This window comes from Enhydra lutris, unplaced genomic scaffold (assembly GCF_002288905.1).
Source record: "Enhydra lutris kenyoni isolate GAN:26980312 unplaced genomic scaffold, ASM228890v2 scaffoldscaffold55, whole genome shotgun sequence".
Lineage (NCBI taxonomy): Eukaryota > Metazoa > Chordata > Mammalia > Carnivora > Mustelidae > Enhydra > Enhydra lutris.
The window spans coordinates 3,015,975-3,040,090 of record NW_019154139.1 but is presented as its reverse complement, the minus strand read 5'-3'; the positions used below and the strand labels follow the sequence as shown (position 1 = coordinate 3,040,090).

The 24,116-nt window shown below is 59.3% G+C and overlaps 1 protein-coding gene across 3 annotated transcripts in view; it reads left to right on the top strand.

Moving 5' to 3' along the window:
* LOC111157619 (TBC1 domain family member 22A) overlaps nucleotides 1-24,116 on the top strand; it is a 299,219-nt gene that overhangs the window by 21,188 nt on the left and 253,915 nt on the right. For 2 of the 3 annotated variants that reach the window (XM_022519195.1, XM_022519194.1), the window contains exon 4: nucleotides 3,819-3,995. The exons of the other annotated variant lie outside the window; for it this stretch is intronic. In XM_022519195.1, coding sequence (XP_022374903.1) covers nucleotides 3,819-3,995 — 177 coding nt within the window. The remainder of the gene's footprint in view (nucleotides 1-3,818; nucleotides 3,996-24,116) is intronic. 3 annotated transcript variants of the gene reach the window in all.

Below are 24,116 nucleotides of genomic sequence, written 5' to 3'. Positions count from 1 at the left end.
TGCTTTCCCGGGAGCTAACGTGTGAAACGTCACACTTCTCTGTAGGGGGAATGCTGTGAATGCGTTCCTTTCTCCGGTTTTCATATTGGAATCTAAACTGCTTTTCTCTAAAATAGGCTGAACCTCAAAGTACTCGAGCTTGAAGATGAAAATCTGGTTAGGGCTTCTGTGAGTGGGTCGAGGATCCCCGAGACGGACGCGGTGCATGCTAGTCACTGCCTGCGCACCCTGGCCAGCCAGTGTCCTAGCTGCGTCCCTCTTCACGTGTGCTGGTGCCCTGAATTCCCCTGCCCTTTGCTGTGCCCCCCGCCTCCGGGGCCTGGGTCTCGGCTGAGGGCAGGGTTTCGTTCTGGGAGGCCGGGGGCGCTGCTGTGGCAAGAGTACCGCAGGCCGATGGTGTGGGAGCAGCAGAAAGTTCTGTCTCGTAGTTCTGGAGGCTAAGTCTGAGGTCAGGCGGCCAACACAGTTGGGTTCTGGCGAGGGCCCTTTTCGGGGTGCAGACAGCCGCCTTCTCACAGTATCCTCGTGTGGGGGAGACTAGGGAGGGGAAACAAGCTGTCTCGTGACTCTCCACGAGCACCGATCCCACTGGGGCACCCCAGCCGCATGACTTCCTCTGAACCCGAGGCTCTGCTTCCTGACCCCATCCCATCCAGGGTAGGACTTGAGTGCATGGACTTTGGGGCCGCCCAGCATTCGGCCCTTGGGCTGCCTCCGGCCAGGGTGGGGAGTCTTGGGGTGACTCCCTCCCATAGAAGCCAGGGGAAGGATGCTCCAAGCGGCTCGTGCTGGGGAAGGCGGCGGACGACCATGTCTGCCTTGCGCCTCCGCCCCCCGGCGTGCAACCATCTTTCCTTTGTGAGCAACTCGTGTCCTGATGGCATTTACCCATCGCTCACTGTGGGGCAAGGACTGTCGCAGGCCCTGGTCGAGAACAGAACCCTCCGACTTTGCGGCCACCGCAGGAGAAAGCTTCCGGGGCGGTACGGGGAGGTCACGTGGCTCGCCCGGCACGCTGAGTGGTGGGGCGGGAGTCCATGGCGTCTGACGCCGGGGCCTGCTGCTAGCCTCTGGTCTCACCACAGAGAGCAGGACCTCTCCGCGGGTGATTCCACCCTGAGGGGGCACGAGGTCATGTTTTAGGACCTTTCCCATAGTCCCATCTGGGGCAGGGAGTGTGTGCGCCTGGCATGAAGTAGGTGGAGACCAGGGCTGTCCCACAGGGAACTCTAGCCCAAGGTGCATAGGACTGAGGGGGAGAGGGCCCCTCTGGAGCCTGAGGTGGCCTCTCGGGGAGCCGCCCCCGTGGGTGGTGGGCAGTGGTGGGCAGAAATCGTGGGCCTGTGTTCAGTTCTCTGGGTGGCTTGTTATTCACGGGGATGGCCTACATGTGTTGGCCTAAGACCACGTCAGTCCTGTTCTTACTGGACTGGGCCCCGTGTGGATGTGTTGACTGTCCAGTGGGGAGACACAGGGGTCCCAGTCCTCCACCTCCGTGGGTGGGATGGAGCCCTGGAGCGGTGGACCCGGAAGCACCCAGAGGTAGAAGTCCCGCCTTTGTCTTGCTGAGGAGGGCCAGGGGCACGTCAGGGAAGGCTTCCGGAGGACGTGATGTCTAAGGTTAGCAGGAGGTTGAGGGTCCAGGTTCAGGACGGGGGGCCATCCCGGCTGAGGGGAGGTGCTGGGTGGGCTGGGCCCGATTGCACACCCCATCTGCGTGGTTTGCAAGTTCCCCAAAGGCAGAGACCATGTCCCATTACCTTTGTTTCCCTTTGGTGTCCCGTGTCATTACATGAATGTCAGTGAGTTAAACCGAGCTCTCCCCAGGGCCTGGTGACTGTGGGCTCTCCTCACCTCCATGTCCTGCCCCACCCTCGTCCCTACAGCGGCCCCATGGCTCAGGGCCAGGCCAGGCCAGTTTCATGTGATGGATCGTAGGAACGGTGCTCTGTCATCTTCACAGTCCCGCATGCTACGTTTCACATCACCCCACGTGGCAGTGTCCAAGGGATCTGCCAGCTGCCCCCGCCTCTGGCCTCCAGCCCTGGGTAGACGGCGGCCTGGAAGTTAGGAAGCTGCAGGGAGGGCGCTTGGGCTGGCCTTCCCCATGCCTCCTGCTTACCACCTTCTGACTCTCCTGGCTTTCTTAGTGTCTGAGGAGTCTGTGCCTTTGCACCTCAAGTCAGGTGCACTTTGCTTGGTCTGGGGTACCACTGGCGTAATGGTGAGGCCGTGCCTTAGGCTGCGAAGGGCTCAGTGGCCGTGGCTGGGGAGGACGTCTCCACTGCTGGTGGGGAGCCAGCTGCGAGTGACTCCTGGGTCGACGCTGGCTGCGGGGACGCTGATGTGTTTCGTTGACAGTAGCAGGGAGACGTGGCTGTTGGCCTTCCTGCTTCTTCGATGGGGAGGGGCATCAGCGTGCCTTGCAAACCCCGCCTGTCCCATCTTAGAGGGCGCCTGGATGTGTGCTCTGGCTGGGACCAAGTGGTCCATTCGTGTCGCAGTAAATCACACCGATGCTCTCTGAGATGGCAGAGAAGTCAAACCCAGCCCGTTTGGCTCTGCGGTAGAACGCGGGACCGCTCCTCCTATCATCGTCTTTCCTAAGGAAAGAATCAGGACTCACGGCGGAGTAACAGATTCCGAGGGCGGGGAGGAGGTGGTCTGAACATCGCAGCCCCGAGCCTCCCCGAGTGCAGGTGGTGGGGAGGCCCGGAGGAGGGGCCGGGCTTGCTCTCACCTGGACACCCACTTCTTTAGGCTTTTCTGGGAGCTTAAGTGGGCCAGACTCTGCCCAGAGGCCGTGGGCCGCAGTGCTCCTCCGTAGCCCAGAGGTTTCTGTGTGAAGCCTTTCCAGGCTCTGTTTCTAGGGTCGTGAGTCGGCAGGAAGGAGGGAGCTGGTGGGGGTCTGACAGCGCATGGGAGCCGGCCCGTTTCCGTCTCCCTGTTTGTTTCTCGTCCCATCTCCTGGAGTCGATTTCTCCCTCTACTCTAAATTCCAGTTTTGGAAGAGGTGGCCATTCGGGGGGATTTAGACCTGGGCCCGTGAAGCCTGTCCCTGCCTTTTGCTTGTGGGCCCCTTGTTGGTCCCTGGTGGTTTTTTTCTGAGTGGGTGTGGGACCTTGGGCTCTCTCCTGTGGCTCTCCCCGGCCCGGGTTCCTGGATTTAATGCATGGTTTCACCTCGGCCTGCTTGTCCCCATTCGTGGGCCTTTGGGCGTGGTGGTAGGTGGTGCCCTGGGGGGGGTCTTGGGCACCCCCCGCCTGCGGCACCCCCCACCCCGCTTTTGTGCGCTCTAGCTTCCTGTGCTTTCTGTTGGTCATGGTCCCTGCCCAGCTCCCTCACGGGGCTTGGGGAGACCCGAGGGGTGCAGAGTCCTCCGTGCCATTGTGGGCTCACGTCCTTCCACACGTGACTCAGTGGCTTCCTTCTGTGCTCACGCCTGGGGGGGGCCCCACAGGCAGCGTCATCCCTGCTGTACACCAGCGGGTCCTGGCGTTGTGTCCCCCAGGCAGGCGTGCTTCAGGGGAACCCTGACCGGGGGTGCACCCTGAGGTGGTCTGGATGTTTCTGGTTGTCGTCTTGCTTTTGGGTGAGGGCTGTTTCCCGAGTGAGGAATGCTCTGGGGCCAGTGAACTTCTTGGGCATTCGCTACTTTCGCTTTATTGCTCCAGGAACCCAGGTTTGCGCTGTCCCGTGACGGGAGGGGGGCAGCTGAGGCACGGTGGCATTCACAAGGAGAAAGTGGCGCACGTGGGAGCCTTCTTACTGGGGAGCATCAGGAGGCCGTCGTCACCCCCTGCTCTCTCTCTCCGCAGAAAGTGCCAGCGACACTGTCCCTCTGCAGCGCTCCCAGTCTCTCCCACATTCGGTGACGGTCGCCCTGGGTAGCACGTCTGACCCTAGTGCCCTCAGCAGCTCAGCGTTAAGTGAACGAGAGGCCTCGCGGCTCGACAAGTTCAAGCAGCTCCTTGCCGGCCCCAACACAGACCTCGGTGAGTCCCCGCTGGCGGAGGGCACGCGTGCCTGTGCCCCTGCGTGTGGTGTGCTTTGTCAGGTGGCCTGTTTGTGCGGTCCTGCCCGCGAGTCACAGAGTTGACCGTTTGACCTTAAGGTTTACGTTCTCTGAGTGCTGGTCCTGGGCTTCCAGTGCCATCGATCTGGCATTTTCTGTTCTGTTTTCCTTAATGCCCCGATTGAACCTCTTAGGCTTTGTGGAGCTGCCCTGGGTTGGCCCTGCAGGGCGGACCAGTGGACGTCCCTGCTCTCGAGTGTTCGCGGGGGCACACAGCTGGTGACTGGGGTCCTGGGTACTGCCGACCTCACACCTTCCTCGGTGTAGAGTGAGCAACGGCTGAGAGCACCCGGGGAGCCAAGGCTGGGTGTGGGTGGGCAGGCCAGCAGGGGGTGGTACAGTCACCAGTGGTCTCTAGGGTCACTGTAGCTGTGGGGCCGCGCTGCCAGCAGGCTCTGAGGCCGGTGCCCACTTCCAGGTCTGGCTGCTGGAGATCCCCTCGAAGCCGTACACCTCATCCTGGTGGAGCGCTGTGCTGCCGCGGGTGTCTTGCTGGCCGGGGGAGCTCTCCGGGAGGTGGGATGTGGCCGCGGTTGTGGGGTCACGCGTGGTGGAGGGCAGGCGCAGGGGTGGCATGGGGGCTGAGGGTAGGAGGGGGTGGGAGGGGGGTGGGGGCAGGCTGTGCAGTGCCCCACTCCGCCAGCAGGTGGCACCCGAGGCACGCGGATGGGCCGCTGCGGGGAGGGCGGTGGAGGCGGAGCCAGGCCGGCGGAAGGATGGGCCCAGTCCGCTGGGGTGCTGGTCCCCTCTGGGCGCAGAGGGTTTTTAACGAAGGTTTCTTCATTTTCATTTTCCTGATTGTTTTGCTCGTGCATGCGGGCGGATGTCCGGTAAAAACATGTCGCTCTCCTTCTCCCCAGCCCGGCTCTCCCTCCTTCCCGTAATGCCGGGTGTCGTCTTGGGGACGGTCGTCTTGGGCGTCTGGGGACGGTTGATGCACACGACGTTTTCAACTTCTCATTCTGGTGGAATTTCAGATTTAGAAACAAGTTGCAAGAATAGTACCGACGAACCTATGTCAGTTCAGGCCCAGTCTGCGCTCTGCCCCACCTTCGCTGTGTGAAACGTCTCTCCACGTGTGTGTGCGCGCGCCCGCGTGTGTGGCGGTGTGTTTCCCCCGAACCGTTTGAGTCCGCTGGAGACGCTGCATCCCTGGACCCCCGAGAGCGTCTCTGTGTTTTCTAAGCGCAGAGACACTGTCATAATACAGGACTGTCGTCAGAACCGGGACTTTCCCAGCGAGACGGTGCGCCAACCGCCTCACGGCCCACGTTCACATCGTGCCAGTCGTCCCAGTGACATCCGCTGTGTCTGTCTCCTGGTCCGTCCTCCCCGTCAGCTGAGGGGTCCCCGTGTGCCCCATGTTCCTGGGTGTCGGGGCTTTGGGGAAGGACAGGCCGGCTGTTGTGCGGCACCCCTCGGCGGGGCTGTCTCCTGTCCTCCCGGTGAGGTTCGGGCCGGTTGTCTGGGCAGGAATGTCACCTGTGAGGTGTGTGGTGCCTGTCATCGGGGTGAGAGGCCCCGGAGCCGGTTGGTCCTCCTGGTCAGGAGTGCATGCCTGCTGGAGATGGATGGCGGCTGGAGATGGCGGCTGTCAGTTCTGCCCAGAGAGGGGACTGTCGTCCTGTGGTAGTTCAGAAGTCGTGTGTGGAGAGACGCTTTGGGGTCTGTGCATTTATATGGTCTGCTTACCGCCCCCCCATGTGGCGATGCTGCTCTGCTTCCCGCTTTAAACCTCACGGCGTCTTTCCCGCGTTAGTGCTCGACACCTGCCTGGCCCGCATGGGCTGTGCGATGCTGCCCTGGGCTGCCCCGGACGCCTTTTCCACCCTTCCCGACGGGCATTTGGCTTCTTCCGCACTTTATGTCCCTGCAGTGGTTTTGGACCTATGATCCTTGCTCCGCACTGGTGACTAGTGATGGTCATCAAGCCCGAAGTATGGGTCGGGGAGGGGAGCAGCTGGAGTGGAGATCTCACCCATGGCGCTGGGAAGTCAGGTGCCTCGGGCTTTGGGGAGTCTAGTCATGGGGTTTGAGCACGTCCCTCAGCCACTTGCTTTTCCAGCTCGGCAACACATAGGTGCCCCTGGGGCCGTGTGGGGAGGCCAGGTCCCAAAGTGCAGGGAGGGCGGGGGTTCTGAGGACGACCACGGGTGGGGAGTGCGGGTTCAGCGCTCTCTGGCCCTGTGAGCAGAGCAAGCCTGGGAGTGCTTCTGGGGTCCTCGTTCGTGTCCCAGTGGTGCTAGCTGTGCTGCGTGTGCAGAGCCTGGGAGGGGATGCGTATAGAATGCGTAGGAGTGGGCCCAGCACACAGTGAACGCTGAACAGTGCTAGTCGTCTGCCCTGTTTGTTTGTGTTGGCCTGTTTATCCTGGACCTTGATTTTCAGAGCACTGACGGACATGGTCACTGTGTGGTCACAGCCGAGTCAAGGCGGCTTGCACGTGTTCTCTTGGTTGAGGTACACGGTTTCTAACAGTAGGGGCACGGAGGCAGTTGGCGAAGACAAGATCTGCTGCTAGGAGTTGCATTCTGGGTCAGGAGCTGAGCCCCCGTAGTCTTCTCGTGGACATCATCAGCGGACTAACTTGTGGCCACTAAAATCCTCTTTAAGAACAAAGTTTTCGGGGCACCTGGGTGGCTCAGTGGGTTAAAGCCACTGCCTTCGGCTCAGGTCATGATCCCAGGGTCCTGGGATCAAGCCCTGCATCAGGCTCTCTGCTCAGTGGGGAGCCTGCTTCCTCCTCTCTCTGCCTGCCTCTCTGCCTACTTGCCTCTCTGTCTGTCAAATAAATAAATAAAATCTTAAAAAAAAAAAAAAGCTTTCAGGACTCGTGGGGAAAGTGGGTAGGCATGGGCAGGAGGGAAGGTTAACAGTTAAAAGTAAGATTCTTTTGTTGGGCCGGTGGCATTACGAGTGTTTCCTGTCTTTGGCGTTCTGTTGAGGTATCAAATCTCACACCGAAAAGCTCTCGAAGTTAAACAATCACTGGATCTGTATTTAGTGGCAGGAGGAAACAGAGTCAGTAAATTGCCTGTTTCCATAAGCCATTTAAGATAGCCTTGGAAGACAGTGGAATATATTATCTCCACATTACATAAAAGACATAAGTGGCAAATATTTGCCAATGTTGGAGCAGCAAATCACTGATGTGAGAAGTGCCCACAGAAATGATTCTACCTGCGAATGTCATCTCGTCGGCGGAGAGCTGTTTTTCTTTGTTTAGCTTGTGCTCTGTGATGAGCCTGGGGATGCGAGTAGCAAATAGAACTTAACAGCTCATTCTGCTCTTAGCATTGACTCAATATTTATTCGTGCGAAAGGCTGCTGCTTTGAAGCCCAAGAAAATGACACTCGGAGGCGTTCATTTTTATCGCGTCCATCTGTGCGTGGGAGCGAGATTGGGTCGGGGGCAGAACACGCGGTCCGGAGGCCCGCGGAGCCGCCCCGTCTCAGTGGCGTGGCCTCGAGGGCACGGGGCCTCCGGGCCTCCAGCCGTGTCTGCCGGGGGAGTGAGGCTGGGTACATGGGCTCCTTCTAGCTCCCCTGCCTGAGCACCCAGTCTGGCCCGAGGCTGGGGAGTGTCCCCGTAGATGGAGGTGGGGAGGAGAGAGAGAGTGTTTTGGGTGGGGGGGCAGAGTCGGTGGAGCTGCTTACTCCGGAAGTGAGGTTAAGGTAGCTGCCCCCTCAGGGCCTGGGGCTGGAGGACAGCCCTGCGGGGCCGTGGTGGCAGGAGGAGGCCATCTGGCTCTGGCACCAGGCCCCGGCTCTGTGCAATCCACTCTCGGCAGGTGACTGGGGGAACGAGGCCCACCCTGCAGGGTCCCGGGACCCGGAGGTCATTTGGGAAAGCGCCTTCAGGGTTCACTCATTCAACCGGGTCTACTGGGCACTTGCTGTGGGTGCAGGCGCTGGAGAGAAGCAGGGAACCAGAACCCCCCGCCCCCGGCCCTGCCCTGCAGGAGCGGACGCTCTAGTGTGCGGAGACGGGCAGGCGCACACACGCGCACACTCAGTACTCCAGAAGCTCCCAGAAGGTGCTAAGGCGCCCGTGGAGCGCAAATCCGGGGGTGCCGCTGTGGGTGAGCCGTCAGCCGCGACCCCCGGAGTAGCCCCTTAACCCCGGGTGGAGCTGGAGGTGGGGACGGGCCTTCCGGGGCGGCCGGTGGTGCGACAGGGCTCCCACGCTTGAGGGCTGGACCTGGCCGCTGAGGCCTCGGCCTGTGGGGGGGGACAGCGAGCAGGACAGCCGGTAGGAAGGGACAGGTCCTGAGGGCTCTGAAGGCCAGAAGGAGGAGCTCATTGCGGAGCCGCTGGGAGGTTTGGAGGCGCGGCTGGGCACGGAGTCCGAGGGTGGTTTGTCCTCTGCGGAGGGAGAGCCGTGGCCCACTTGCTGCCTGGGTGTCTCCAGCAGTGTGGGGCTGGGGCTGGGGCTGGGGCTGGGGTGGCTGGCAGCCCCTTGGGAGCGCGGAGGGGGAGGGATAGGAGGGCAGGGACAAGCTGGGGAGTAGACTGGGGAAAGGCCTGAGGGTGGGGGCTGGGGGTGGGTGGGTGAGGCGCTTTCTTTCCCCGGGGCTGCGGGGCAGGCTGGGGGGCCCTGGCAGCTGGTGGGACACGAAGCCGGGTGGACTTGGGAGCAAGGGAGGCCAAGATGGCACAGTGGGAGCCTCGGGCTGTAAGGAGGGGCCTCTGGTGCGCATGGAGAGGTGTCCTTTCACTGGGGACACAGAGTCAGGGACTTGGGACACAGAGCCGGGGAGAGTAGTGTGGCCATGTAATTCCATGGTTCTGGCCGTTTTGGGTCCTCACTCTGCTGGCGTCGATGCCGCACGGGCGTGTTTATACACACAGCCCCCAACTTGCAACGGCTCGACTCTGCGGCAGTGTGAGAGACATGCCCGTTCAGTAGACGCTGTACTTGGAATTTTGAGCTCGGGTCTTTTCCCGGGCGAGTGATTCCTGGGCTGGTGACCCAGTACGCTCCGCTCCCGTGACACGGGACAGCGGCCACAGCTTCCGGTCGGCCTCGTCATCACGAGGGTCAGCAGCGCTCTGCGGGTGCCCTTGCTGTCGGTCACTTCCCGTGCAGTGTCCGTAAGTTACGCGGGCTGCCCAGCCCTGCACTGTGGGCTTCGTGCGAGCTGACCTCCCGTCCGTAGGCCCGTGTGAGCGTCTGAGCACGTTACGTTGAAGGTCGGCTGGGCCGAGCCGTGATGCTCGGGAGGTAAGGGCGCTAAATGGATACGGTGAGTCCCTTTGTGCGTGCACTGCCCCGAGCCCGGCGCCGGCCGTCTGCTCCCCGTGCGGGCCTGAGCCTGTCAGCCACTGAGGGGCTCGAGTCTTCGGCGCAGCGGGCCGGTCCTGCGGCCGCACAGCTGGGCCACGGCATGGGAGCTGGTTGGGGACTGAAGCTTCGGCCTTCGCCGTGCTCTTCAGGGGCTGAGGAAGGAGGGGCCCTTTTCATACCCAAGGTCGGAGAGCTGGAGCAGAGGGCTCGTCTGGGCACTGGGGGACGCCCCTGAAGCCTGGAGGGCTCTCCTGCTATCCGGGGTCCTGGCGGTGGGCCAGCTGCGCCCACCGTCGCCCTCTAGTGGCTGGGCACTGGCCCTGCCGCCCTCACTACCTGGTAACCGCCAGGCCCTGGTGGCTGTGTGCGCCTGCGCCTGAGGGCCGGTGGGCTGGAGGACTGGGCTGGAGGACAGGGGACAGCGAGAGCTCCAGCTGCCTGTGTCCTTCCCTGCCCTCTCCCTGGGAGGACTGGCCCCTGGCCCTCGCACTGAGTGTCCCCTGCAGCTACCAGAGCGAAGACCCAGGGCGAGGAGGCTCAGGACCTCCGGCCGTCGTGTCCTGTGCAGCTCCTGGGGCCGCAGCGCCTTCTGCGTGCTCAGTGCTCAGGCCAGACGCTCCACTTTCGCTCCCCTCCCGTGCCCTGCTGCACCCCTCCCCTCCTCCGGCTCTTCCCCCTACCTTGGTCTCTGCTCCTGGCCCCTCCTCCCCTGCTCCTCTCTCCTGCTCTTCTCCCACCCTCCACCCCCCCCCACAGCTGCCCCTGCTCCCACCTTGGCCTCTGCTCCCCTCCTCCCCACACTCCTGCGCCTCTCTCCCACTGCCCGCTTCCCTCCCTCCTGCGCCTGCTCCTCTGCCGCCCTCCTGTTCTCTCCCCTGCTCAGGATTCTCTCTGTCCCACCCCTCTCCTTGGCCGAATGCATTTGGACCTAATGACTCAGTTGGCCTGTTGCCTCTCTTCTTACCCGAGGTGTGCACAGTGTGGCTCTGTACCCTGTGGTGCCAGCGGGGCTTTGGGGAGGTAGCTAGGAGGGTAAAGAGGGGAAAAGTCGTGATTGCCCCACTCAGGCCGCCCGGAAGCCTGGGCAGCTTTCTTTGGAAGGCCCAGTTTTATCTCCTTTCTGTGGTTTGAGGAAAACGTACTTTTTTTTTTTTTTAAAGATTTCATTTATCTATCTGACAGGCAGAGAGGGAGGCAGAGAGAGAGGGGGAAGCATGCTCCCCGCTGCGCAGAGAGCCCGATGCGGGGGTCGATCCCAGGACCCCGAGATCACGACCTGAGCCGAAGGCAGAGGTTTTAACCCACTGAGCCACCCAGGGGCCCCGAGGAAAAGGTACTTTTGGTGAAACAAAGCAGCTTTGAAAACAGGGTTGCTGAATGTCTGAGGCCACCCGAGTCTGTGAGCCTGTGAGCGGCTCAGGTGCGGAGCCCGCGCGGGGTGGGAGCCAAGGCACAGCGCCCTGCCGCCGCCCTTCTCGTGGCCTCCACCTCTCGAGGTCCCGGGCGTCTGTGCGCTGAGCAGGACCTTCTGAGCGTGTGAACAGGTGCAAGGACTTGGGTCGCCGTGGGGTCCCTGTCCCTGTCTGCGACACGGGGTGTGGCCGGCTGGCCAGAGCCCGTGTGTTGAGGCTTCCTGGCGTTGTCCGGTGGCGTCCCTGTGTGCGCCTTCCAGCCGGCCCTCCTGTGGCACCCCCGTGTTGGATTCTCCCTGTAGCATCTCTCTGAGGCCCGCAGGGATGCAGCAAGTTGCCTTTCCTCGGGCACGTACCTGAGGGAGCTTGTTTTTAAGCAGGTCATCTATTTTTAAAGGTGCTTTCTGGGTTAAAGGTGGCAGCTGCGTTAAATTCACAATGCCCTGATTTCTCCCCTGACCCCCGGGCCCTGCCGCATGGGCCCTGCCGCATGGTCCCTCGTCTCTGCGCACGGCCGCTGCCCTTCCGGTCGCTCTCCGCTGTCACCTCACCGCACCCCTCCACCGCCCTTCAGTCTCGCATCTCCTTGGCTTCGTATGGCCAGCACCTCTGCCCCATGCCCTGCCCCAAGCCACCCCCTCTCACCGGTGCCAGTAGCCTCCTTACCAGGCCCCTGGCAAACCCGTGTGCCCAGGGCCGTGCTGCACGTGGTGTCTGTGGTCTTTGGGGAACGAGATCCAGGTCAGCTGCTTTGCGAAGCCGCCCGGGCTCCCAGGCCAGCCAGAGGCCTGATGACAGCCTTCAAGGCCCGGCAGGACCTGCCCCATCCCTCTCTGGGTCTCGTCTTCTCCGTCCCTGCCTCACTGTGTTCTGCCGGTTCCGGAGCACACCAGCACGTCCATGCCCAGGGCCTCCGCCCTGGATTTCTGCATGACTCACTTCCTCCCGGTCTCTGCTCACAGGCCACCTCCTCGCGGGGTCTCTTGACTGAGCCGCGGCGGCTGCGGCTTGTCCTCCCGCCCCAGAACACCTTACCCTCTTGGTTCCCACCCCAGCCGGCTTCGTTTCGCCGCAGAGCACCCTCACCCTCTGCCCACTCGTCCGCTTGCCTGTTCCTGGGCCCCATCCCTCCAGGGGGCGGGCACTGCTGCCTCCTTGGTGCCCAGCCCCGGAGGTGCCCGTGGTAGACACTTGTCCTTGGTGGTGCTCAGCAGCCGTTAGACTCTGCTCCCCTTCCTCGGGGCACAGAGCCCTCCGTCTCCGGTTTTGTTTCTGTAAAAGCTGTTAGGCAGCAAGTAATTCGTATGTGCTGACGACGGCTCGGGGGTGCCCTGCGCTTCCCCCCACTGCGGACAGAGCTCGCGCTGTGTGTGCTCTTCGCTTTCTGCCCGTCCGCCTCCTGGCCCTCCCCAGCCGGCCTCCGGAGCCTTTCCCGATGTGGGCCCCGCTCCTGCCCCTGTCCCCCCCACCACGAGGGGCCGAGCGACTCCTTCCTCCACTTCATTTTCCCACCCGAGCGCTTCTGGGAACGTTGGAGCTTAGAGATGTTGTTGGAACTTCGGGGAACAGGAAAGACGATAAAACCAGCAAACTGAAATGGTAGATGTGCCTGCTGTGTAGACGTGTTGCCATGCGGCGGTCTGTCTGCCGCGGTGCTCTCCGCATCCTGTCACCCGCACCCGCGGGGCCCACCTGGGCTTGGGACGGGAACGGGAGGGCCCGGGGGACATGCCACCCCCTGTGCCAGCGCGCCCCGGGCCCACCCCTGGTGTGGGGTGTGAGTGACCTGCCATAGCGGTGAGTTTGAGACACACCCAGTAGAGTGTGAGTCGGTAAAAGGGAGGTTTCCCTCAGGATCTGGAGCCGAGGAAACCCCCAATGTGATAGGAGACCTTTCAGGGCTTGTTTGGGGAACTCTGTTGAATGAAGGTTTTCTGCGCATAATCTTAAAAGCAAATGTTAAAAAAATGTTTGTGAGTCTCCTTTACGGTTTTAAAGTAGCAGTCTTAAAAACCAGTCTTTGACGTGTTTGTCTTTTCTCTCTGACACCTTCTGTTGTAGGTCAGGGTGCTGTGGGGAGGCCGGGGAACCTGTGTTGTGTGCAAGGGGAGAGAAGGGAAGGGGGGAGGCGCGCCAGGACAGAGCTGCTCCCAGCTCTGCTGCTGCTCGTCGAGGGTGAGTGAGTTACGCCCATCTTCCTGCTGGACGCTCTGTCACTTGCCCTCGTTTTCCAGGGACCGGTGACTGGTCCTGGCGTGGTCCGGAGAAACGGTGCTGGTGGGTGTCCCCATGGTGGTGACCCGCGTCCCTGGCTCGTCGGCTGACCGGGTTCTCTTGCGTTGAGGGGGATTGGGGAGCATTTGTGTTGGCTGCAGGTAACAGGAAATCTGACTTGGGGACTTTTAAACAAAAAGGGGTTTATTTTTCTCAGCAAGATGCTGGGGTAGGGAGCCATTGGCATTCGTCACTGCCATGGAATCAAGGGTCTGAGCTCGTGGCCATGAGGTGGTGGTCATCAGCTCGTGTGAGGCAAAGGGCGATCGTCACGCGTCTGTATTCTCATCGGGAAGGGGTTTGACCAGAGCTGGGTCCCATGTCAATCCCTGGCTGCGGGGGACCCCGACAAGTAAGTCTCTCATGTGGGGTTAGTCACTGACACTTAGAACTTGGGGTTCTGGTAGCAGGGAAGAGGGAGGAGCTGGATGTTGAGGAGTCAGCCACCTGTGTTTGCCACTCAGATAGATTGGGGGGCTCTGTGTCACCTCCGTGGATTTCCACTTCCCTGAGGTCAGGGGCTGTGTGCTGGGGCCTCAGCCTGGGCCTCATGCAGAGCAGAGACCCAGAGAGTGAATGGCCTTGCACGTCTGCAGAGTATCGGTGGGGAGGGAGCGGTGGTCACACCTCTGAAGCTCACAGGCAGACACAGCCGTTAGAATGAGTTCTCCTCAGTGTCCGGCTTTGTTCCCAGAAACGGAACTGAGACTCCGAAGGGCCACAGACCACTGCAAGCCAAGTGTCTAGCTCTGGAAACTGCAAAGAAAATGATATTTTTGTTTGAATATGGTCTTTACTGGAATCTATTAATGAAAATAAAGAATGACCCCAATGATGAGAACTGTTCCAGGGAGCCTAGAAGAAAGTCAGGCTCAGGATGGCTGTCGACGCGTGTTAACTTAGGAAAAGGTGCTGATGCACTTGACCCCTGGGGCCTCTGGGTGTGATGGTGAGCTGTCCCCCTCAGCCTGAGGGAGAGGTGACAGGAGCCCAAGGCAGCAAGGTGGCAGGCAGGTCCCCCCGGGGTCTGGAATGGCGGCCTGTGAGGGGCGTGTTGATCGTGGCCCCAGGAGCCCTTGCCAAGGACGTGTGTGCGCCCAGCTCTGGGCTCCACGTGCTGCCTGGCTCCGGGAGGCCTCTGAGCCATGGGGGGCTTCTGGGTTCCGGTACGTTAAAGGGAAGGAGGACGGTTCTCGCATGGGATGATGGTGCTGTTATCTGTGTCCATTCCAGCTGCTGGGACAGAATGCCGCAGACTAGGGGTTTCTAGTAACAGGCCTTGATTTCTTGTAGTTCCGGAGGCTGAACTCGGGTTCACACTTGGCACCTTCTCACTGTGTCCTCCGTGGCAGGCGTGGGGACGGAGCTCCCCGGGGTCTCTTACAGGGGCTAATCCCGTTCACGGGCTCTACCGTCCGGACCCACTCACCTCCCGGAGGCTCCTCCTCCAAACACCGTCCGTGAGAGTCAGCATTTGACATGGGGACTCGGGGGCCGCAGGTGCTGTTTGTGGTAGCCGTTTGCTTGGCGAGACATGGCCTGCCTTGGTCACCGTGAGGAGGACAGCTTTTGTTTGTAAAGCTCTTGGCCATGAAAATACCTCGTGGGTTTGGTGTTGACCCTCAGTGACAGATGAGCTGGCGGCCCCCGTGATCCCAGTTTTGCAGGTGAGAAGACAGATGGAGGGAAGGAGGAGGGGCGCCTGCGGTTGGAGGCGGCAGCCCCCGCGGTCCTGGGACTTTAGCTCCCTGCACGCTCCGGGAGTCCGAAAGTCTTTGTTAGAGATTTGATGCGGGATTAACTTCTCTGTGGTTGAAGTAAGAAAACAGGAAGAGATGTGTAATGAGTACAAGTGCAAGGCTTGGGAGATGGAAAATAATCCGGTTCGGCATTGCTGCTGGGTTTAACACGGGGAGGGAGTTCCACTTTAAGGCAGCCAGCAAGAGTGAAGAGCCCGCTGGGCTTTGTGGAGCGGGAGGAGAACCACCACTGTCCGGAGTTTACCGCGAGGAGGGCAGCGCTGCCAGGTAAGGCTTTCGTTTGGTTTTTAGCCAGCGCTGGAGATTAATGGAAATGGGAGGCTTTCTGGTATGATCTTACACTATGTTCAAATTGGTCCCACAGGGAAAAAGTTCATGTTTGCTTAAAATGCTTAAAAAAACCCAATGTCGTTTTCTTGGGTTAAGTTATTTTAAGAAAATTAGGTAGGGATGTCTTTTTAAACCCACTGTTTTTATTTTTATTTATTTGACAGAGAGATCACAAGTAGGTAGAGAGGCAGGCAGAGAGAGAGGGAAGCAGGCTCCCCGCTGAGCAGAGAGCCTGATGCGGGGCTCGATCCCAGGATGCTGAGATCATAACCTGAGCCGAAGGCAGCGGCTTAACCCACTGAGCCACCCAGGTGCCCCTTAAACCCACTTTTAAATGCACTGTGTGACCTGTATCTGTCCATGGTTCTGCAAGGACGAGCCTGCACGTTACAGGGGAGGAGCCTGGTGGGCAGCCTGCCACCCGCCACTGACGCTCAGGGCCCCGGGGACCACGGGGCATGGGAAGTGGGGGCGCCCCGAGGGGTCCTGGTCGTGCTTTACTGTTCACTAGCAGAGTGGCTGCTGTAGTTTTTTTGTTTTTTGTTTTAAAGCTTCTTTAATCTTTACTTTTTTCATCTGTGAAATGGGTATAATGGCACTTTGTGTCCACACTGTTTCGGAGGCTGGATGAGCTAATCTGCAGAGAGCATGGCACCTGGCCCACGGTGGGCCTGCCTTCCCGACTTGTGTCACCTTCTTTTCCCTCTGCCTCCTTCCCCCATATTTTTCATCCCATGGAGGCGGTGAGAATAGAGCTAGGCTTGTTACCTCTTTTTTCTTCCGGTTAATATTATAAGTCTCTGCCATGTTGCTACAATCTTCATAACCATCATTTTTAGTGGCTGTATAATGTTTTGAAAATGATCTTTACTTTAAATTTTTATTAAAATTGCCTGTCTAAATCAGCCTTTAATTTATGTATCTAATGAAAATCTAGACGTTTAATGTAAGTATTCAAAATACATAATAGAATTTACACTGGCAGAAAGGTTCCTTGCTGTTCTGGAGGAGGAGGAAGGTAAGAATACACAAGGGTTTGTCACTTAAAGTTTGGGAACTGGTAATATTTATTTTTATTTCCTGTTTACTAGTTTTTTTTTTAAAAATTAATTGGAAAAGCCACGTCATGCAGTGTTAAAGCAGCCAATGGTTACTTCGGGCTTATGTGATGACAAGGGAGTGTCCTTTCCTCTGTGGGCCGGCAGCCGCGTCCTCGTCCTCTGCCTTCAGGAGTGTCGTGTGCGGTCAGGTCGCCGTGTGAGCGTGAGTGCAGACAGGTGCGTCCCACGGTTCTCTGTGAAACACAGATGCAGTGCGCTGGCTTGTCTCCATGCGCTTGTTCTTGCCTGGCGCGGATCGGGGCGTCTGGGGGCCAGTGGTGTTTAGTAGATGTGCATGGCCCTCTCTCTATTCGCAGGTGTCAGATGGCATACAGATCATTGCATTTCCAAGGAAAATATCCTTTTCTAAAATGAAGCGAAGTCCACGTAGTATACAGCGACCCATTTTGAGGTATACAGTTCAGGAGCATTCGGTATGTTCACGATGTAGAACCACCACCCAAAATATTCTTGGTGCCAAAGAAGGACCAGAAATTTAGTCAGCACAAGTTTTTTGTATAGCAGCAATTACAGAATTGGAGGTTTTTGTTCTTGTATCAGCTGAAGAGAGAGCTCTTCCCCTGACCCTTGGGTCACCCCATTCAGGAGGGCCCCGTGATGAGATGTTACTGAATTCAGGGTTGAATTACCTCTGGGAGAAAGGGCCACGTCAGCTCTGTGACTTCCTGCCCACACGTGCGTCCTTGGGGCTGCTGAGGTGCGCCCGCTTTGCACCTCTGCCGTCAGGATCACTCTAGAGGCTCAGACCTGTGTGTGAGGGGCCCGGTGGTGGGCGGTGGAGACCGAGTGGGTGGTCCAGCTGGGAGGGGTGGGAGGCGCTTCCTTCCTGGATGGCAGCTGCCCGAGCGCGCTGAGCGCTGGTCTACCAGCTGTGCGGACCCCCCAAACCCTGCCGGAGCCAGCGCACTGCCCCCTCCGGTGGCGGAGCTCAGCCAGCTGGCCGAGGTGGGCAGCGGTCTCCCCGTCTCAGAGCGAGTCCCCGGCATAGAAATGTCCCGACTGCAGAGTCTGTGCACCTGCTTCTCTGTTGAGCTGCCTTGCGGGGGCGGGCTCGGTCTACTCGGTACGGCAGGCCGGTGTTCCAGGACACTGGAAAGATAGAGCGGTCGCTTGTTTTTATGCCGTCCAGCTCCCGTTCGTGGATGTGGGATAGCCGACCGCGAGGAGCCTTGGACGAGTCTTCAGACGGCATCTGAGGGTGGGCGAGGGGAGCCGGCTCCTCGCCGGGTCGCTGCGTCCCTGCTGCGCACGCAGGGGCTTCCCGGGGTCCCCTCTGCCCCGCACCCCACGTCCCGTGTGCGGTCGGTGCTCCGATGGCGGGGTGGACCCACGTGGGCCGTGAGGACGTCATTCATCGTGGGACTGCCCCTTTACCTTTCTCCAGGCCAGAATATTTCAGTCCTTTGCAACTAAATGCTTTCCCTGGGAAAAAGGTCTTGGTGCAGCAGTGATAAAACCCTTCAGTTTCGGGACACCTGGGTGGCTCCGTCAGTGAAGCGTCTGCCTTCGGCTCAGGTCATGATCTCGGGGTCCTGGGATCAAGTCCTGCATTGGGCTCCCTGCTCAGCGGGGAGCCTGCCTCTCTGCCTGCTTGTGTGCGTGCACACACACTCTCTCTCTCTCTCTCTCTGACAAATAAAATCTTCAGACCACACACACACGTGCACACACACACACACGCACACACATACCCGCACACACATACCCTTCAATTTTGTTGATCTCCCGACACACCGTGGTTGTTACAGAGGCTTTCGATGCGGAGGGAGAGGGACTACCGCTTCAGAAACAGGCGCGGGAGCCCGGCACCCCGGCCGCACGGTCTGCCCCGGGCTGGGTGTGCCCGCTCACTCGTCCTGGTGATGGGAATGCCGTGGTTGTGATCTCATCATCTCTTGTTTGAAGCGTACATCTTTGTCCTTATGTTCTGTTCAGGTTAGTGCCGTGTGTGTAAGATCAGGTGTGTGTGTTGGATGGAATTACTGTTGTGTTAGGTGATTTATGGCGTGTCCCGGGTGACGGGCGCACCTGGGCTGCTCGTTCACTATTCATGGCCTCGTGTGTCCACCTTCTCAGCTGGGTTTCCTGGTGCTTCTTGGTCGGCCCATGGAGGACAAGGTTGACCTTAAGGAGGGGGGTTATCCCTAGTCTGCTGAGAAGGGGGTGGGGCAGGGCTGCTGTACCTCCAGGCTGTGGTGTGCCCTGTAGCCGGCCTTGGTGGCTTTTGGCCTCCGGGGAGCAGGTCCATGCGGGGTTGCCTATCAGGGTCTGGTCACGGGGCTGTGGCCCACGACGTGACTCGTTACCAGGCACTCTGGGTGCAGGGCACTGAGCTGATGTCATGTTCCTGTGATGCTGGACCGTGGGCGTCCAGGTATATGATGAGCTGCTTGTGGTGGGTGCGGGCACTGGGCGGTCCTTGAGGCCACTGTGGAAAGCTCCTGTCGCTGGGAAAGCTGCCAGGAAGGCCTGTGAGGAGACGGTGGTGGGGACAAACGCTGTGGTCGGGCAGCAGTGGGGCCGCAGGTGAAACAAGCATCCCCGCCGTTCAGCCGCCGGACATGTAGTAGCCGGTTGGGAAGTGCCAGGCCCCCTGCCAGAAGGTGACATGTCCTCGATGTGGGCTGTGTAGTGTTCCGAGGCCCAGCACTTGTGAGTGGGTCTTGTCTTACGGGTGTGACTTCAGTGGCTGGAGATGGGGTGAGGCCGTCCCAGGTGGAGGGACGAGTGCAGGGACAGTGTCGAGGGAGGGGTGTGGAGGCGGAGCCTGAGCCTTGATGTCCGGGTGTCTTCGGAAGCCGGACGGCCAGCTCCGATGGGGCTGGGGGCGCACACACGCACCCGTTCCCCCTAGAGACCGTGGCGTGACGTCGGCGTCTCGGGGTCAGCTGGCCCGGCCCGCGCTCGAGTCAGGCGCGTGTGAGGGAGGCTGCGCTCCGCAGGCTGCACCGTGGGACAGACGCTCCTCCGAGCGTGGTGGCAGGCAAAGCCGGCAGCACAGGCGGGCCGGACCCTGGAACTGAGGCGGGTGGTTTTGAGGCAGCCGCGGCGCAGTGGGAAGGACGTGGGCCGTGGTGAGGAGACGGTGAGATCTTGGATTCAAGATGCCTGTGTCAGACCTTCGGGTTTCCTTGTCAGTGAAGCGAGGCATCGGTCCGGTGCAGCCCAGCCCTGAGACTGGCTCATCGACTCTTCTGCGCGTACCTGGGAGCCGTGGAAGGTGTTTGGGTAGGGACTGGACTGATGAGAACCGTGCTTTGGGGAGGTTAATCTGGCTTCTGTTTCTCTGTGATAATCCTGGCGTAAGTGACAGTGTGCGGTGCCACTCTGAGATTCAGCTGCAAGTGAATTAGCGGCGCTTTGAACTGGAGCTGTTCGGGACTCCCTCGTGTGGCTCGCGGCTCTGGTGGAGGCTTTGGCTCCCGTGCTCTCCTCCTCCTCCTGCTTTCTCCAGGAACCAGCCCTTTCTTCTCTGCACACCCTGTGGTCACAGCAGGCTCAGATATAATGAGGCCGTTTGGAGCCGCCTGGTAGTGGGGGATCGACACGGGAGTGTGGGAGCGTTCACGGATTACGAGGATCACAGGCGGTGCCTGTGAAGCGGGCCTTGGAGACACACAGGCTGCGCGGCCCACCTGGGTCTGAAACTTGGTTGGATGCTTGGCCTTGGATCCTCCCCAGCCGCCCTGGCCCAGAGGGCTGGCCCGCCCCTGCCTGGGGCCCAGCCTGCTCCGAGCCGCGGGTTTGCTGCCCTTCTGGTGGCCCTGGGTCCTGCACGCTTTGGACTGGCGCCCTGGGGCCGGAGCCCAGTGGGGTTTCGGGGCGTGTCGGTGGGGAATCGGCAGAAGGCACACCGTGTTTTCATTTTCGAGAGGCAGCAGGACACTACTTCAGAATCCGTTTCTTGATCCTTGTTTTATCACACTACTCTTCCCGGGTTTAGGAACTACCATCAACTTACGTGAAAGTGTTTCCTAATCCTTGTAAACTTAAACGGGCCTGTTTTGACTCTTAGCATCCATCTTTTCTTGCTTTGGTTCTGTGTGAGTCATTCTACGCTCTCCGTGGCGCTCACCGTGTTGCGCATCGGCAGCCTGTCCTCCCGGCGTGGGCGCCCGCGGCTGGTGCCCCGGGACGCGTGGGGCCTGCGCTGCCTGCGGCGCCCCTGCTCCTCTCCCGTGGCCCGGAGCTCTTTCTATATGCAGGTCCCTGGGTTTCATTTGCTTGTCCCTTTACTTTAATGACTTTCTAGATCAAACTATTAAATACTTCAGGAAAGTACACTCTTTTCTCCCCTTTATTCATGGCTATTTCCTCCACAAAATGTATATTGAATTAGTGAGACATGAATTTTCTTATGTGCGCCAGTTGTATCAGAAGTCATTAAAACTTTCTAGATTTGGGCCTTTTGTGCTTGAAAATTCTATCTCCATTACCTAAACCAAATAGTAAAATATGAAATCTATTTTGCAGAGTCATTTTTTGATCTTTAGTGTGTAGCATTTAACTTACTGTTATTTTCAATGAGATTTTAAATTTGCTTTGGCCACTGTGGCTGATTTTTTCTTTTTTTGAGAGACAGAGAAATCCCTTTTTCATTTTAACTTTTTACTGTCTCCTCCATCTTCCTGCAGTGGAAGAAGTGCCCTTTTATGAATAGTAAAAATTATTGTTGATTATTTTATTCCAGTAAGATGCATGGAGAGCTTCTCCCAGGCCAGGCACAGGGAGTCCAGAGGCTCCTGCTTCCTGGGGACATATGGGTTGCGGATAATCACCGTGGAGCATGGGAAGGGCTAGGGCTCACACATGTGAGTTCTGTGCGTTGGAGCGAGCTCCCCCAGGGTTTCGGCTGGGGTGGGAGCAGTGGGTCCTCAAGCGCCTGGGTAGCTGCCAAAGTGTGCTGTCTGGCCGGGCCTGTAGGGTGAACCCCCGCCCCCACCCCCGGTCTGCCCAGGAAGGAGGGGCACCTTCTGGGCCAGCAGTGAGATCGGAAGGCGCCTGGGTGGAGAACAGGAGGTGGGGCAGAGCAAGGCCAGGTGGCCTTGGAGGAGCCCAAGTGAGGACCCAGAGGCTGGTGCTGGTTTGTGCTTTTCTGGACCCTTTGCGTGTTTGGACAGCTCCGTGGTCTTCTTCCATGAGGCCTTTGAGTGGCAGGCACAGAGCCCTTTCCTGTGGAGTATTAAGTGTGTTCATCTTTGATATGAAGGATGTTTATTTATTTTTGTTTTTTAAAGATTTTATTTATTTGACAGAGATCACAAGCAGGCAGAGAGGCAGGCCGGGGGGTGGGGGGAGGAAGCAGGCTCCCAGCTGAGCAGAGAGCCCGATGCGGGACTCGATCCCAGGACCCTGAGATCATGGCTTGAGCCAAAGGCAGAGGCTTCACCCACTGAGCCACCCAGGCGCCCTGATATGACGTGTATTTAAAAATTACAGATGTGGGGCACCTGGGTGGCTCAGTGGGAGGCTGGGAGGGCCTTTACGACGTGTGTGTCTTCCTGTTTATAAATTTAGGGACACGGAGCGCACCTGCCTGCACCTCGCTGTCTTTACCTCCTGTAAATGCTTGTCTACCCTCGACAGCAGTGTCCTTGAATGCACGGCTGCCAGTGGCCGTGGATGTCACTCGTGTGCCATCGTCCTTGTGCTGGCTCACAGCTGGAGTGTGTCTGAGGCTGCGTCCCTGTCATCTGGCCGTTTCAGTTGTCCGCAGTAGGGGTTGTTACTTGGGGTTGTGACTAACCCCGCAAGGACTCCCCGAGTCACAGCTCGAGCACCTCATCTCCTCCGCAGTGGTCCCAGCCCAATAACAGAGGGGTGTCCTGGGTCACTGTGTCGTCCTGCGCGGCCCTCCATTCCCTGGCGGTCCTGCACGGTTTGCCCTTCCGTCTCACCCACGCCCGTGTGTCGGAATCGAGGTGCCCGGGCACTGGTGCATTTTACTCAGAGCACGCAGTCCTCCTTCCTCATGTGTGATTGGCTCGGGCTGTTCTACTCAGGCCTTCTGGGTCCCTCCGGGTTGGGGGCGCTTTTAACAAGGTTGCAACCTTTCTGACTCCGCGTATCTTCTGGCCCCAGCTCATGCGCGCAGTCATTCGCTTGCCGGCTCGTTCATTTACTTGGAGATTACTTTCTTTCTTTTTTTTTTTTTTTTTTAAGATTTTATTTATTTATTTGACAGAGATCACAAGTAGGCAGAGAGGCAGGCAGAGAGACAGGAGGAAGCAGGCTCCCTGCTGAGCAGAAAGCCCGATGTGGGGCTTGAACCCAGGACCTGGGATCATGACCTGAGCCGAAGGCAGCGGCTTAACCCACCGAGCCACCCAGGCGCCCCTGGAGATCACTTTCTAAGCATCTGCCTGGTAGTGGGTCGGGCCCCAGGCCTATGGAGAGGCTGGGCAGACATGGTAGACACGCAGGCTTGTGTGGGAGAGGCTCGGGATGGGGAGGAGGTCCTGGACCAGGGAGAGGGGCAGGGATGGAAGGTGAAGGGAGAGGTGCTGTGTGGATGGGGCCACTTGAGGAAGGGCACGGAGCTGAGATGCTCTGGCAGCTTGGGGGGTCCAGCTCCAGTCGGTCTCCGGGGGAGCTTGAAATAAAACACAGCAAAACCAGCCCCTGGCCTCTCCCCGGGCAGTGGCCTCGGAACCCCGGCTCATGTGCACTCTTGTTCTGGATGGAGGGTATCAGGAAAGTCAAAGCCAGGAGTATTCAGCCCGTACCTGGAACCTCTGTGGCTGGAGCCACACGGACCTGGGAATGAGGAGGGCAGCACCAAGCCTCCCGTCCCACCGTAAGGCTTGGCGTCTGCGGTCACCGTTAGCGTGAGGTGTGCGAGAATAGAGACTTCGCGATGAGAGAAATAACACGTTGCCGTAACGGGGAAAGTCCAGAGAGGATGTCCTCGCTACTAAGAGCTCGTAACCTATTTGTGTCACCGCCTGAACCGCGGTCCCCCTCCTCCCTTATGGGGTTAGCGTTTCTGTACCTCCTGTGTCTGAGCTCCGCTGGGAAGGGCGGATCGTCTCTGGAAGGTCCGGGCCAGGCGGTGAATTCTCTGCACGTGTGTGAGGCCGTCTGGCGGGATGCCCGGGGCAGTCTGAGGGCAGACGGCCGCCAGACAGCTCGGTTTGAATCCCGGTGCCGCCGTGAGGGTACGTGAGTTCCCTACCGCCACGTTCTAAGGACGGTGCCCGGCATCCGGTCAGGACTCAGTTGACGGCAGCTGTGGTCATCGCATGGATTCTCTCGGTCCCTCTGGCTCTAGGTCTGGCTTCCTCCTGCATTCTTGCTGTAATCGAGTCAGCTGACTGTGCTTGGGCCCTGGAGTAGCTGTGGTGGGGCAGGTGCTGTTCCCGGGGCTGGGAATGCGGCGGTGCCCCGGAGGCCCAGCTGCACGCACCTCAAGCCACCTGCGCGCAGGGAACACAGGCAGTGACGGCAGCCGCGCGGGGGCGTGAGAGGCCACCAGCCGCGGACGTGATTTCAGACACTCAAAGCCACGCCGAGGGAGTGCAGAGGGACGGGGCAGAGTCATTCTAACGATACATTTTATTTATCGATCCCACATGTACCAGATACCATCTTCACAGATCACATATTTAATATTTAATCAGTAGAAAAGCTGTGAGCGAGATAACACACACTCACTTTTGGTAGTAAGTGTTTGCAGCCCGGCGTGTTTGCCACAGTGAGAGCGCGTCTCTGGTGCCCCGTGGCCGCGTGTGCTTGTGGCTCCCACACTGGCAGCACGGGCCCGGGGCAGGTGGAAGGGGGGCTGTCTGTCTGACCCGGGAGCTTAGATGGAAAGATAGGACTCCTTGGCGGGGCGATTTGGGGGCAGGGTCCTCTACA